General features: G+C 46.6%; 5 protein-coding genes across 5 annotated transcripts; 4 read left to right on the plus strand and 1 right to left on the minus strand.

Annotated features, from left to right (window-relative positions):
- Positions 1-650: 650 nt before the first annotated feature.
- Positions 651-2,801, plus strand: PG994_013722 (MFS general substrate transporter; the record flags this gene model as incomplete). Its single annotated transcript, XM_066865131.1, has 4 exons — positions 651-1,401; positions 1,531-2,465; positions 2,525-2,713; positions 2,766-2,801. 4 exons carry the CDS (start codon positions 651-653, stop codon positions 2,799-2,801), a joined length of 1,911 nt encoding a protein of 636 aa, XP_066710092.1.
- A 5,669-nt stretch (positions 2,802-8,470) lies between these two features.
- Positions 8,471-12,149, plus strand: PG994_013723 (uncharacterized protein; the record flags this gene model as incomplete). Its single annotated transcript, XM_066865132.1, has 5 exons — positions 8,471-8,588; positions 8,671-9,580; positions 9,626-10,807; positions 10,908-11,741; positions 12,014-12,149. The coding sequence occupies 5 exons, from the start codon at positions 8,471-8,473 to the stop codon at positions 12,147-12,149; spliced, it is 3,180 nt and encodes a 1,059-aa protein (XP_066710093.1).
- Positions 12,150-12,220: 71 nt separating this feature from the next.
- Positions 12,221-13,039, plus strand: PG994_013724 (uncharacterized protein; the record flags this gene model as incomplete). Its single annotated transcript, XM_066865133.1, has 5 exons — positions 12,221-12,310; positions 12,372-12,429; positions 12,501-12,679; positions 12,744-12,846; positions 12,903-13,039. 5 exons carry the CDS (start codon positions 12,221-12,223, stop codon positions 13,037-13,039), a joined length of 567 nt encoding a protein of 188 aa, XP_066710094.1.
- A 634-nt stretch (positions 13,040-13,673) lies between these two features.
- PG994_013725 (uncharacterized protein) lies at positions 13,674-14,344 on the plus strand (the record flags this gene model as incomplete). Its single annotated transcript, XM_066865134.1, has 3 exons — positions 13,674-13,887; positions 13,956-14,153; positions 14,190-14,344. The coding sequence occupies 3 exons, from the start codon at positions 13,674-13,676 to the stop codon at positions 14,342-14,344; spliced, it is 567 nt and encodes a 188-aa protein (XP_066710095.1).
- Positions 14,345-14,762: 418 nt separating this feature from the next.
- On the minus strand, positions 14,763-14,942 carry PG994_013726 (uncharacterized protein; the record flags this gene model as incomplete). Its single annotated transcript, XM_066865135.1, has 1 exon — positions 14,763-14,942. One exon carries the CDS (start codon positions 14,940-14,942, stop codon positions 14,763-14,765), a length of 180 nt encoding a protein of 59 aa, XP_066710096.1.
- Between the last annotated feature and the right edge of the window lie 439 nt (positions 14,943-15,381).

Genomic DNA, 15,381 nt, shown 5'->3' on the forward strand with positions numbered 1-15,381 from the left:
TTGGGTGGTTCAGAGCATGCAGAACCCGGCCTGCCGTCGTGGTTGCTGATCAGATGGCTGGAGGTGGATGATCGGATTGTTTGTTTTGCATGTGCAAGATGCGATGGGAACAGAGCCGACCCTGGGAGATAGATAAGAGCGGATGGCCACGAGCGGCTTATCGGTTGCAACCACGCGACGTCACTATTGATGGTCCCTGAAAGTGGTTGCACAGGCCGCCGCAAGCGCTAAGGCCTGGGGAGGTTTAGCGGGCTGAGCCACTAATTTCAAGGATCAACAGATCCCCACACGGCTTTACCAGGAGAGTCCTGAGAGGTTGGATGTGAAGAGGTAGGCATTCCATGCCAAATGCATCGGGCATGACGATCTGGTCCGAGAAATGCATGTATAATCGTGTCGAATACGAATAGGTTATTGAAATATTCCATCTTAGCGACTGTTCCATGTAGAGGACGGTGTTGAAGGATGTACACCCACGACAGCAAGGCGGCACAGGCGAGATGCGGCGGAGAACGAAGCGACCAGGCAGCACTCAGCAAACCAACATAAGAGCTACAGATCTCTTGCCACCTGAATTTCAGTCATTCAAAACCTGTAAATAACCAAATACAATCCTTTTCCGTGCGAACCAATTGAAGATATTCGCTGCCATGTCTGCCGTAGAGACTGTGACTCGCCAGGTCAATGACTTGCACGGGCTCCATGTCCCCAAGCCACCACCGGCCGCCGTGTCCACTCTCTTTAGCCGTCGCCCGGAATCGCCGGTATCTGTACGTGGCCCAGACCTAAACGCCCGTCACCGTCACGACGCCAATACATCCGCAGCACCGGCTGCAGAAACGGCACCGCCAACCTCCAACCCGAATGATCATGACGGGCAAGCGGAGACCCGAACCCGGCCCCCCGTCGCCACCATCCTGCTGACCATGGTCCCGCTCTGCCTGTCGGTGCTGCTCTCCGCCCTAGACCTGACGATCGCGACGCCCGCGATCCCCGCCATCGCGGCCACCTTCGGCTCCGCGAGCGGCTACATCTGGGTCGGCAGCGCCTTCGTCCTGGCCATGAGCGCCGTCACGCCCGTCTGGGCCGCCGTCGCCGACATCTGGGGCCGCAAGCCCGTCATGCTGGCGGCCCAGGCCATCTTCTTCGGGGGGAGCCTGCTCTGCGCCCGCGCCCCGACCATGACCGACATGATCGCGGGGCGCGCCGTCCAGGGCGTTGGTGCTAGCGGCATGGGCACCATGGTCAACACCATCATCTGCGACACCTTCTCCATGCGCGACCGGGGGCTCTACCTCGCCGTCACCTCCATTGTGTGGGCGGTCGGTAGCGCCGTGGGGCCTGTCATTGGCGGCATCTTCACCACCAAGCTGGATTGGCGCTGGTGCTTCTACATCAACTGTGAGCCTTGCTGATGTTTCTCCTTTTTTTTCTCATTGCTTATTAGGTGGAAAATTTCTTGGGAGGTTGACGCTTTCATTATCTATTTCCTCCCACTTCTTACTTGATTGATCTGACACAGTTATCCAGTGCCAATTGGCGCCGTAGTGTTTGTCGTCATCGCCGTATTCCTGAACTTGCCAACGCCCAGAACACCGGTATTGGCGGGCCTCAAGGCCATCGACTGGGCCGGCAGCGTGTTGATCGTCGGCGCCGCCCTCATGGTCCTCCTAGGCCTCGAGTTCGGCAATGTCACCTTCCCCTGGTCCTCCGCGACCGTCATCTGCCTCATCACCTTTGGCGTCGCCACCGTCGGCCTCTTCGTCTTCAACGAGTGGAAGCTGGCCGCGAACCCCATCATCCCGCTGCGCCTCTTCCGCGACCGCTCGTCCGTCGCGGCCTACGCCGTCTTCGCCTGCGGCAACTACGTCCTCACCAGCCTGGCCTTCTATCTGCCCCTCTACTCGCAGTCGGTGCTCGGGGCTAACGCCCTGACGTCGGGCGTCCACCTGATCCCCCTCATCGTGTCCTGCTCCCTGATGGCCGCCTTCGCGGGCGCCTTCATCCAGAAGACGGGCCGCTACCTGCCGGTCATGTACGTGGCCCAGGCCCTCTTGGCGCTCGGCACGGGGCTGCTGATCTACCTGAAGTTCGGCGAGCCCCTCACCAAGCTGGTCGTCTTCCAGATCCTGGTCGGCATCGGTGTGGGCATGAACATGGAGCCGCCGCTGTTGGCTGCCCAGGCCGCGGCGTCCAAGATCGACACGGCCGTCGTCATCGCCACCATGGGGTTCATCCGGAACATCGCGACGTCCATCGCCATTGTCGTCGGCGGCGTCATCTTCCAGAACGGCATGAACGCTCAATACGAAGGCCTGGTGACCGAAGTTGGGGAGCAAGTCGCTGTCAGCTTCAAAGGCGATCACGCCTCGGCCAACGTTGAGCTGATCGGCTCCCTGTCAATGCATGACCAAGACGTCGTGCGGCGGGCTTACTTTGACTCTTTCCGTGCTGTATGGATTATGGTGAGTTTCCCTGTGGCTTACAATAATGATATAATTTAGCTGACATCTCGGCATCATAGTGCGTTGTAGTTGCCGGTCTGTCTCTAGTGGCCAACTTGTTTGTACGAGCTCATCACCTGAGCGCCGAAATGCAGGCGATTGTGCTTGGCATTGACAGGTCCACCGAAGAAGAGAGGCACCGACAGGATCTCGGTGACTTATCTGGTGAGAATATGGGAAGTCAATCAATTGAGTTGCAGGAGGGCGCAGTAAGTCAGATCCGGTTGCGGTCGTGAGGCTCACGATGCCTACCCACACAAGGATGGCCTTTTCTCTCGCGTCGTCCAAGATTACTAGCATTTCAAAGCAACAAAGTGTCCAAGACGCATGATTTCATACTTCATTTCATTATAATAAACCAAATTCAAGTGTATTATATCAAGACTTACGACCAAATCAATGGCCCAGAACTCTCTAGCCCCTATCCCCGTGCTTCCAATTCCTCTGTTGACCTTAACAATGTACTCCAGCTCTGGCCCATTGAATGTCTATTGCTGCGAACCTTGGTTCTCGCTGGAAGCTTCCTCCCAACTGCGATCAAACTCATCGATGGCTCTCTGGGCCTCGGCCTCTCTTTTGTCGCTGAATGGTGGTGGCATCGATCACGCCGTAATTAGCTGGTTCCACTAACTGGAGTGCGCTCGGTGAAGTCTGGCTCTGCATGGGTGTATCGTTCAAGCATATAATTATAGTGAACGGGGTCTGAAATCATCAAGGGGTACGTTAGTCCTATGACACTGCCAACTTGAAAGAGTTTGGGGATCTCACGACTTCTTGGCTTTCTTGTTACCTCCCCGGTTAGGACGATCTTGCGATGGTGTCTTCGTAGCCGGCATATTACTTCAATGGCTGTCTTTGATAGTGTGATTGTAGTGTCGAATGCTCTTTTACCTCTGGGAATGTCTGATGCGAGCAGTACTTGTATTCTAGATTTTACTTATACAAGCCATCCTTGAACCTGCCTGCAACTATTTCAGCTTGAAGGACATGACATTTTTATGACCCAAATCAGTGAACATGGCACCTGCTCCAGTGCCTCACTGCTAATTGCCGAAAAGGCTGGACAGGTTTTGTCACCGAGTCGCATAACCTGGAGATACCCTTTATTTAATTCCCGAGACCATTCTTCGATACAATTTGGCGGCAATGCTCACAATGGTACTCGAACAGCATTGGCAAAACCTGCATGTAGCTGTCAGCTGTCAATCAGTTAATCTCAACATCGATAAGATCTTTGGGGTGTAACTGGTTGGGGGTCAAGATTTACCACAACCTGCCTCTAGCACTTGGGATACCCGTGCGATTGATTTTGGGGGCGCTCTATGTTCAAAGACAAGGCATAGCCGCGAACCAGAGTCAGTGGTGACTTGGAGTTATCAGCGCATCATATTTTCCGAAGGCTTGACAGGTAGGCTGACACCCCTGCCATGACAAAATCTGCTTACTGGTCTTATGCCTGCGCGCACTGATTGGCAAAGCTTGCATGACAAAACCTGCATGACAAAACCTGTGTGCCACAACCTGCATGGCAAAACCTGACAGCCTGCTTGTCGTGAGGCAGCGAGTTGCCTTTCTACCTGATGGTACTTGCATGTCGCCCGATGAGAATGCCAATCCTCCCGGGAATCTCAATCCCTCAGGTCGTAAGGTGTTCCCTTAGTGTATAAAAGGCTGCTGGACCGTTACGAATATGTTCTGATATTCCACGACCCAACTACTCCTTTTCCCTCAATCTCAACTTCACCCACAGTTCATGATTGGTTGTCTTCAGAATCGAACTAGCACTGCCCTGCCACTTTCCCTTCCGTGATATTCTTTAAGCATGGCGAGACACATGGCCGCTTACATCGACACAAGTGGCCAGCTAACGTATGTCACCCCATAACCGACACCCCATCAAAATAAAACACGGAAATCGACCACCAACTCTAAATGGCCACCATTCCTTTAATTTTGGATTATAATATAATCGCTTTCGACTACAGATGTAATAGATATCTCAGAATCCGAGTACTTAATTTCAACCTGGTCTGGCCCCTCCCTCGTACGTTGTATGCTTTCAATTGATACGAATTTCGAATTCGGGCTAATTTATACCCTTCGCTTCTTTCGAGGCCTTACGAGCTCTAACTTCTCTTTTAAGGACTAGATTTATAATTCCGTATTACTAATAGATAGTCCTTTTTATAATATCCTTTTTAAATCTTTTTAAATAGCTGGCGTTATATAATAAGGTTGTTTTAACTTAATTAATAAAAATGTCGAATTTAGTGCTTTAAATTAATACACTTTTTTAGGGTTAACTATAATATATTATTAGTTAAAAGAGTCTAGATAAGTGTGAAGGCTTTATTTTAACTAGCTAAGACCTGTGTAATTTCTTTTAGTCGCTTTCGATTATTATTTTTAAATAAAAGAGGGCTAGTAAATAGCTTAGTAATATATACGGGCTAAAAACCACTACCACGTTAACTACCTTTAATATTTTAAACCGATAAAGCTTTTTTACGAGCCTTAATATAATATATAAAGAAGTTTCGTTTACCGATAGGGGATAAATTTATTAATAAGGTTAAGAAACCGATCTCTTTTTAATAATAAGCTTTTATAAAAGTAAAGACCTTAATATCGAGGGGTTAAAGAACGTATAATAAATAAAAGGGGTAAAAATAATAAATAAATATTATTTTAGTAGTAAAAGGATATAAAATCGTTAGTCGTATAATTATTATACTTATCTAGAATAAATAAACGAGCATCCTTTAAGTTATTTAAGGCGGTTTTCGGTATAAATACATCTTCGAGCTATTTAATGGCGATCTCGTTATTCGTTCAGCCTTTATTGCTCGTATTAAACTTTTATCCTTGAAATTTATCGAGTTTTTAGGGGAATTATTACTCTTAGACCGATTTACCCTTTATAAATCACTAAAGGAGGGATGGCCTTATTAAGTGCCGATATATATTTTAATATAGTTATTTAGCACTTTAAACTAGGCTGTTTTTATTAAATAAAACGTAATTTCGAACTGTTTATTATAAAGCTATTACCTTTTTAGCTTTTTAAAATACTATACTCGTTTGTATTATACTTATTTTTAAGTTTAATAGCTTAAATTTAAGGTATACGTAACGTATCTTATAAGCGAGTATCTTATATAAGTGAATGTCCCACTTTTATAAATTTCTTTATAGCTTTAACTTTTTTTTATATTCTTTTACGTCTAAAAATGTTATAACTTTAAAAAAAGAGTGATATAATTCTAGCGTTTTAAGCGCTTTAAAAAGACTTAATTTTAAGCGTATAAAAAGCTATATTAATTTATTACGTCTTATTAAAAACTTTATAGCGTAGACGAAATAGTTAACTTATACGATACGAAATATTTACGAATTTTCGAAAGTTTTTAAATTTTAAAAAAGATACGATTATTTAATATATAATTAATTTAAATACGCGATCGTTTCTTCCCCGGTTAAGTAGTATAAAAGATAAAGCGAATCGATTATTTAGTTTACGCGACGCGGGACGCGTCGGCGTTAATTAAGCCTTTAATTTTATACGACAATAACTAGACCTCCGGACGCATTTTAACCGAAGAATCGATTATTAAAGAGTCTTTTATAAAGATCCCGACGCGTATCGCGCGTAGTTTACCTTTATACGGAATATAATTTATAAGTACGAGATTTAAAAAGAGGATATCTATAACTTTAACGAGACCGGCTTTTTTATAAGCTAAATTTCGTTTAAAATAGTCGTAACCACCTCCGATTAATACGGAAGGCCTAGGGCAGTATAGTAAGGGAACCGGGAATGAGTTATAATTATTCAGGGCGTCGGATTACACGGTTACGCCATCCCTCCGTATATTATTTTTACCGGGAAAACGCACCTCTCTTCCTAGTATAAAAACAGCCTATTACTAAAGGACTAGGTAATCGTAATTATTAAAAATAGCTAAACTACGAATAAAAAAGGCGAGGACTAAATTCGATACTTTAATTAATATATTAAGTCTTATACGAAAGGTCGCTATCGTTTCTTAGACTTAAACGGCTACGAAAGCTATTATTCGATAACTTTTAAGTTTTATTACGAAACGAATTTAATTATTATACTTTATATACTTTTTTATTCGTCGTATAAGTTTTAACCTTTTAATATCGGCTATTTTTATACGTTAAAAAGGGTGTACGAGAAAGAAATTAAAAGTTTTATACGGGCGTATATTACTTATATTTTTAAGAAAGACTTTTTATTAGCGTTTTTAAAAGCGTTCTATGTTAGAACAGCTGGAACTGAAGCTGTCCATATTGCTCTAAAAGGGGTGCCACGTGCCTACGTGTTACAGTGCGTGTGGACTAACCACTGCGCCACAAAGTAAAAGCTTCGGAAATGACTCTTCGGGTTATTTCTGTCCAATTCTACGCCTTAAGTGCTACCCCGCGGGGGACCAACCCGCCGATCGTAACACTACGCGCACGAACCCCTTTTCTGTTTTATCAAGAGGGGCATACGATGCCCCTCGCAGCTCGTACTAAAAATAGACATGAATAACAGAATAAGAACGATTGAACCCCGATTAAAACCGGAACCACCGTACGTACGAGAGCCCATTTAACATTTTAAGCAATTTTTACCGTTTCGAATATATAAGGAGGCTTTCGAAAGATAGGACTCGTTTTATACGATTCGGAATATATTATTTTATAATTAGTTTTAACTAGATCGTAAAGGTTATAACGTAAATTATATACCGAGTTACTTTTTTAAAAAGTAAAAACGCGACACTTCGAAAAATAAATAAAATACTTAGCTAGCGCCGCCGTATAAAAATAAAACGGCTATAAAATAGAGGATTATTTCGTATATAAATTAAAAAAGACTTATAGTTTTAAAAGAATATTAATAAATAATTATAAAACGAATCGCGTCGGAGGAGTAATTATATAAAGACGTTTAAAACACGCTTATAACGTTATAAAATTTATAAAGAGCCCGGGTATAATACGCGCACTTATTAAAATAATATAAAAACCTTTAAAAATAATAATTATCAATATATTTAATTAATTATAAGCCTTATAATTAAATTAATTTATAACTTATAAAGCTTAATAATAAAAAATGCATAACTCGTTTATATACGTAGCTCGCTTATAAGGTATGTTAAATACTTTTTTTATATTAAAAAAAGCCTTTAATGACTTTCTTTAGCCCCCCGCTTCGATGTAGCTCTATAGAAGCGATTAATTAGCGTAATCTATTAGAACAGCAGGAACTAAGGTTTTCTATATTACTTTAAAAGGGGTGCCACGTGCCTACGCGCACGAACCCCTTTTTAGTTTTATCAAGAGGGGTATACGATACCCCTCGCAGCTCGTACTAAAGATAGAGATGAATAATATAAACAATAGAATACAGTAATATAACCTCGATTAAACCCGGAACCCACTTGTACGTACATACGAAAGCCTATTTAATATAATCTTTAATATACTTTAATTTAAAGCGGCCCGGCGTATTAATTTATTATTTAAAACGTTAGAAATCTTAATAATAATATTATTTTATATATAAAGTACTATAAATATTAAATAAATATAATATAAAAAGAATAAGATAAATTACTTTAAAATTAGTTAAAAAATAGGTAATAAAGAAAAGTAGCGGTGAGCCATCTTGGTATTGTACAGGGGTGTCGGTTATGAGGTGACATACGTTACATCTATCACCGCCAGCTGCCCTCTTACCTCGTGGGTGTCACCCCCTTACTAGCCGCTATATCTCCAGCTTTCATTCCGCTGGTGGCTAGCGGATCAGCAATAATAAATTGTCGCTTCTTGCTGTGGTACACATACTCGTACGGCTACAGCTCGGCAGCCCCTCGGTTCCCTAAGATTGAGTTACGACATCCCCTTCTACCCTACCTTCCTAAGAATCACGGAAGGGCAAACTCGCGATGCCTGTCGATGCCAGGAAGATTCCTCAGGCAGAATGGGATCGCCATCAGGATATTATCAACGCTCTTTATCACAACCAGAAATTGCCGCTCTGTCATCCAAAGGACGATGGAAGATGTGTGCTAAGTGTAATGAGGGAGGAACACGGGTTTATTGCTACGTTGGTCCCACTTCCTTGCATTCAGAACCGATACTATAGCTAACACGGAGTTCCCTAATAGCCTATCGCAATATGAGGCACAGCTCCGGCGATGGGATTCGCAGAAGAATCTCAAAAAGCATGAGTGGGCATTTCTGCTCGCACAATACGATAGACTCTTTGCTCGAGGTTGTCAAGTGCGGATTGTCTCATCCGGCCTACCCCTAAGCGAAGCAAGGATCGCGACAGCCAGGCGTCATCTACAGAGCGCTGGGCACAAGGTCAGCGCCACTTCAGCACCACGTCACGCCTTTGTCGAATACCAAGATGACAGAGGGGATTGGATAAGATGTTCAACTGCGAGCGAACGAGCCAGGTTTGGTCACCCAGGCTCGCCAAGGCAGTCTTGGACAGGACTCCGAGCAGCGGCAAATCTGGAATGGCCCCAATACAGCCCAGTAACAATAGGAACCAGCTTGGCTGTGCACCGGGAATCCGCAGGCTCGACCCTAATACCCATACTCGAACCACTTTCTAGCAATGGGGATTTAGTAGCATGGTCTACTTTCAATCCATTTCACGACCCAATCGGCCCCGGGGCTGATGTATTCATGCACCCAATCGCTCAGCAGATACTTGGGACCCTATCTTCTCTGGCCCCTAACAATACGGGAACGAGCAGTCTGATTCTCTGCAGCAGCGAGGCGGGAAACGACATTCCCACGTTAGTGAAAGCTATTGCCTACAGCTTCTCCCACCGAATGGAACTGTCCGTGAGAACGGACCAAGAGAGTGTTTTCGAACTACTAAAGAAATCCGATTCCCTGCGACAGGACCTACAAGGTCTTCTCCAGGCAGTACACCCAAGTTTTGGGATGTGTCTCGCAGACAACCTTTTCCGGCACGCGGTCGAGACAGACAATTCTCAGGCCGTGAATATGGTCCTACATATGGCTCGAACTATATTTACGTACGCCATCGACCCGAACAGAATCAGATGTACTTTACCTGATAGACGTGGATACTACACGCCGCTGGATACAGCATCAGCGAAGAGTAATGTCGAACTTGCTCATGTCCTCTTGAGGATTGGAGCAGATCCAAATCATTCTTATTGGGGTGGGTACGATCACTCCCAGGGGGCTCTCGAGACTGCGTTATGGATTCCCCAACCCTCCCCCTTTGATTTATCAGTTACCAAGCCTCCGCCGTTGAATATAGAACTGGTCCGAATTCTTCTTAATAATCAGGCCCGTGTACGCCCAGAGACGCTAAAGCTACTTTTAAGACGTCCTTTAATCGAAAAGAGGATTGTGGAAGGTATCATTAGTCGGATTGAAGTCAAGGATCACGAGTTGCATTTCCCTACTAAGGCGCCCAAGGACCTAATACTCAAACACTCCGAACACCCTATACTCCCCAACATCCGCGGCAGCATCCAAGACATCTACCAATTGGTACCAGATATCGTGCGTATCCTTCAAAACTCAACAGCTGCTTCAGCAATTATGAGCTTTTTCTCAAGATGTGACGCTGCAGTTTGTGGGCCATGCGCACATCGGCAAAAACGCAAGGTGCTCTCTATGCTTCTGCTCGCTGCCCGAAGAGGGAATCTGGAATTGGTGGAGTTTATATTGCCGATAGTTTCCCTTGCCTCCTTGGAAGACCTCCTAGTACCAGCAATCAGGGGCGGCAACATGAAACTGGTTAATCGTCTGCTTCAGAACGGCGCCACTGTCGATGGGCCAGCATCATTGTTGATGCATATGGAAGAGTTTTGCCTATTCAACGATAAACAACGGTCTTTTATGATAGGAACGACTCCTCTGGCGGAAGCAATATGGTCTCAAGATGAGCTTCTGATCAGACGTTTGGAGGGTCTAAGTGCTCTAGCCTGTATAGGTCCAGGGAAGGACACGCATTTCATGGCAGCCGCCACTGCTGCGGCGTTCACCGGCAACCTCCATTATCTACGAAAGCTGTGCGAAAGGATCCCTATACAGGACAGAAAATTGTTCACCCAACCGTTAAGTGCTGCCATGGCAGACAACCAACAGGAAATCGTTAGCTTCATCCTTACCCATACGCATGCTGATGTACAAATTGCCCCATGGGACTATGCACCTGGACCAAGGGGCGGACACGGTTCGAGCGTCGTTTTCAAGATTATCGCCTCTCGCTTTGGCCGCTTTACAAGGTGATATCGAGATGATTAACCTTCTGCTGGTCTACAAAGCAAATGTAAGGGACGAGCTGGCTTTGACTTTTGCCATGTCATACAGTCAAAGAATATTCAGGACGCTCCTCTCAGCATTTTCTTCCCAGTTTCCAGGAGGATTGCCAGGGTTTGGCAGTATGGCCTTGTCCAGAGCGATACATGACAGCAACACCTATCAGATCACCCAGTTGCTGGCAGCGAGAATGGATATCACTGCCCGAGTAGAGGTGGATTTCTACATCAACATTGACGTGATGAGAAACTTTATCGAAGAGAAGGTATCTGGTTTTGCAGACCGATTACGAAAGGAGAAGGCAATTATGGAAGACCTTGTAGGAATGGGTGCCTTTGTCCACGCCGTGATTCTAGAGGTCCGGAGAAGTGGAAACCATCTCGATATGGTGCGCATGGTTCTTGAAGCTGGCAGCGACCCTAACAAATATGCAAGCCGTTCTCCTCCTGAAACACCGTTCCTACTCGCCATCCAGTACGCGGATATGGAGGTAATCGAATTACTTGTACAGTGGGGGGCAGACGTCAATATGCGAGGGGTTGGAATGCGTGACACGCCGCTCCAGCTGGCTTGTGAGCAAGGCAGCTATGAAATGGTGGTGTTCCTACTTAAGAATGAAGCAGATGTCCGGGTCGCACCGTCACTGGCAGGTGGAAGCACTGCATTACAGATGGCGGCGCGAGCCGGCAATTCAAAAATTGCTCAGCTTCTGATCGATAATGGAGCAGACGTGCATGAGCCCCCCTCTGGTGCCCGAGGTCGCACAGCTTTTGAAGAGGCCGCGAAAGAGGGGAGGATTACCATGCTGGAATTTCTGTGGGATCAGGCATGCCCAGCAGGGTTCCCGCCAGCTGAGCTCCAAAGAGCTAGATCGTTCGCCGAGGAGGAAGGCTACAGAGGGTGTGTCCAGTACCTTGACTTGTTATTGATGATTGTGGGGGATGCGAGGACGGTGAGGCATTCAGTTGGCTAAGGAGTGCTTGTGATGGGAGACATGGGAAGTGAAATAAGATGTCGAAAAAGCCTGGATTTAAGCTCCATGTAGTTGATCCTGGGTCATTTCTTCTTCTAGGTAGGCTCGAAATGAAAAGAATCGTTGGGATGGAACTCATTGCTGCCTCTACAATTTGGGGTGACTCGGTTGGTGGGAAAACTAGACACTGCTGTAAAAGGAAATATCTTGGCAGTTTCTGCCCTTCCGCGACAAATCCGCCAATCATGGGTGCAGGTGTTGTTGATGTATGGTGCTCGCAGGGCAATGTTAAGCCTGCTGGGATAGAAGACGACTCCTACGCCGCACGGGACTGAAACTCAACATCGCCATTACTAATTAGAAAATTGTATAAGACTTTCCAACGGAACAAGAAACGCAGCTCAAAATGCGGACTGCGCTGATCAGAGCCTTGAGCCTTGCAACTGTCGTCGGCGTGTCGGGCCACGCCGTTGTAGAGACTCCAACACCACGTAAAGTCAGTACACCATCACATGAGACTCGGTACACAGCTTACAGAAGCTAACATGGCGGAACAGAATGGCCCAGTACAGCAGGAACGTTGCGGGTCTGCTCTCACCGCGCAACTCAAGAAGGGTGAGCTCTCCCTGAAGATTCTTAACACCGACAGTCAAACTCTGGCCAGGACTGACGCTGTCCCGCCGCAGATATCGCAAGCCCCATTGAAGATGCCATGAAGAAGGCGGACGAGGACTACAACTGCAATGCCTACCTGTGCCGGGGCTACCAGCTCGAGGATAACCTGGAAAGAGTACAGGTTGTGAAAGCGGGCGACGTTCTGGACTTCCACATTGACCTCATCGCAGGCCACCACCCTGGTTATGCCGTAGGTACTCTCATGCATTCTATGAGTAGCGCATCGATTAGCTGATCCGAGTGAACATGGAAAGAACGTGTCGGTGGTTGACCTGGCCACCAACCAAGTCATCGGCGAGCCCCTGCGGTATTGGGCAGACTGGCCGGATTCCACTTCCGGACCGCCACGGAATGATAGTACGTTCCGATCCGTTCTCAGGTTCTTTGGCCCTTCTCGCTAACGCTCGGCAAAGTTGACTTCAACATTACCATCCCGGATACCCTCAGCTCGGCGTGTGATGTAGCCGGAAAATGTGCAATCCAATGGTACTGGTGGGCAAGCAAGAACAAGCAGACCTACGAGAGCTGCATCGACTTCTACTTAGAGTAGTAGCACGAACACCTCACGAAGAGGCTTTGAAGGCAACGTCCTGGCAAATCTGAGCCACGAAATTGCCACGTGCTGAGGACCATGGACGTGAAAACAGATAGTTGGTATTAGACAGCAATATCATGAGACGCAATAATCAACGAAGTTCACTGAAGCAACTTCCGTACCCAGTCCAATTATGATTGTTTACTTGGCGGCTTCCACTTCTGGTCCACCCAAGACTACTTTCTCGAGATAATCGATTTTTGAGATTCCCGGTAGAGGCCCTTCCTTGATAACCTCTCACCCTCAATATCTGCCTATTCTCGTATTAATTGCAGCCGAGGCCATCTTTCATATTTGACGAGCAAGCATCATCACCACTAATCCTACCCCGGTATTTTTTCTTTTTGGAAAGGGTTTGTCACCGAGAAGTTCCTAATTCCATAAGATAGAACAGGTTGGAGCTCTGGATCTTCCGCTTTCGAAACATATCTCCCCACGCCAAGGAAATTTGCGACCATCCTTTAACATCACCACCCACCGGATTGACATTACGGTATGTTTCATGAATGAACAAAAATTTCATTGATCCTGTAAGTTTGTTTGATTTCACTTACTAACTTGATTCCCGACTTCCAGTCTAGCAACCAAGATGGCAACCAACGCTCCAGTCCAGTCGCCTGATCAGCAGCAAGGTGAAGGCAAGTTGAGCCACAGGACGGAGCCGGAGACCAGGGCACCCCCCTCCAGTCGATTCGAGAGAAGAGGGTGGCTCAAGAAGGTCCGCAGCAAGAAGAAGAGATTCGTATTCAGAACCGCAGGCCTACGTGGATCAATCGAGAAGCCAGGCATCCTCCGTTGCAAGGGTAAGTTTTTTGAACGCCTTCACACATATTCGTTACAGGGGAAGGCTAACTCATGCCTGCATCAGCAGATTCTATGCGTGATTTGAAGTACAGACGCACTGTTAAACGAAACATTGGCTATCTCATGATGCCCAAGACTCCGAAATCCGACGAGGACCGCGACATCGAAGAGCAGGAGCAGGAGCCAACTCAGGCCACGAGTGATGACGAAGTCAACGGCTGCCCTAACGGTCGTGGAGTTTCATCTCACGACCCCCTCTACAAGCGTAAGTGAAATCAGTTTATACAATGTGACAAATCAGTGGGCGCTAACTTTTCCTCATCCGTTGCGCAGAAGGTGGCTGCCCATGCTGGACGCAAGGAGGTCCGAGAAGAAGACTTTGAGGTTCTTCGCAAAGTCTACTTCTGCTTCGACCGCATCCAGGGGAAATTGGAGTCTATGACTAAGGGACTTTGAGGGCTGGAATATGGACGTTGCGCGATGGGATTTCAGACTAGCTATCCCCTTGAATGCTGTTTCACAGCCCCCCTGCCCCTGGAATCCGTATTGTACGTCGGCAGCAGATCGGCAGCGCCGCACAAGCAAAAACAGGGTTGATTCATCCAATCAAATTGTACACTCAGCGGATCGGACGTCAAAAACGGCGCGCTGATCGTACTAAATTTTCTGGGGACCGTACAGTACGGCCAACAAAGGGGCGGGGAGGGGGGGGGTTGTGAAACAGCATTCAAGGGGATATTTTACCAGACGGATGAATGAAGCATGAGGCAAGTTAATTGCCGGTAACAATCGCAATACTACAATCGTTTAGTTCTGCACCGAAACATGCGATGAATTAAGTTTTGGTCATATCTAATAACAGCCTTTCTTCTGATTATGGCATCCCATGTCGTGCAGCATCTCGCACCCGGTAGTTAATCAACCCCGGCAGCGTCTCCACAGAGTCAAACCCAGGCCCCGCGCCCGCGTACCCACCAAACCGATCCCGGATCCGGATAACGTTCCACAGGCCCACCCCGCTGACCTCGAAGTCCACCTGCGCCGTCTCGCCCATAACGGCGTTGGTGGCCGCCGCGAGCTCCCGCGCGGCCGTGGGCTCGTCCACCTCGTGCTCGGCGGCGATGGTGTCCCGCGCCTGGTCCCAGCTTTGCGGGTCTGGATCCACCAGCAGCCGGTTGGCGCGCAGTGTGACAAGGGCAGTAAGGGCTTGGTTCTGATTCAGCTAATAATTGACTATGGCAGTTCTAGGGGCTCTGGTCTTCTGTCCTTCCTCTCTTTTTAAGAGGGTGATTCGTCAAGTTTATATATACTTAGTTTAGCATCCTCTAGACGTCTTTTTATCCTTTAGTTGCTATATCTTTTAGGAATGCCGTTATTTATTATTAGACCGGTATATATGCCTTTGTTAGTGTGCCTGTAATATTAGTTCCTTTTTTTTTATACTTCGCCTCGAGGTATTTAAATGGTAATTTATTCATTATAAGGTTTATTAA

Source organism: Apiospora phragmitis (assembly GCF_038363925.1).
Source record: "Apiospora phragmitis strain CBS 135458 chromosome Unknown utg000011l:1.0-3236445.0:1.0-3240683.0, whole genome shotgun sequence".
Lineage (NCBI taxonomy): Eukaryota > Fungi > Ascomycota > Sordariomycetes > Amphisphaeriales > Apiosporaceae > Apiospora > Apiospora phragmitis.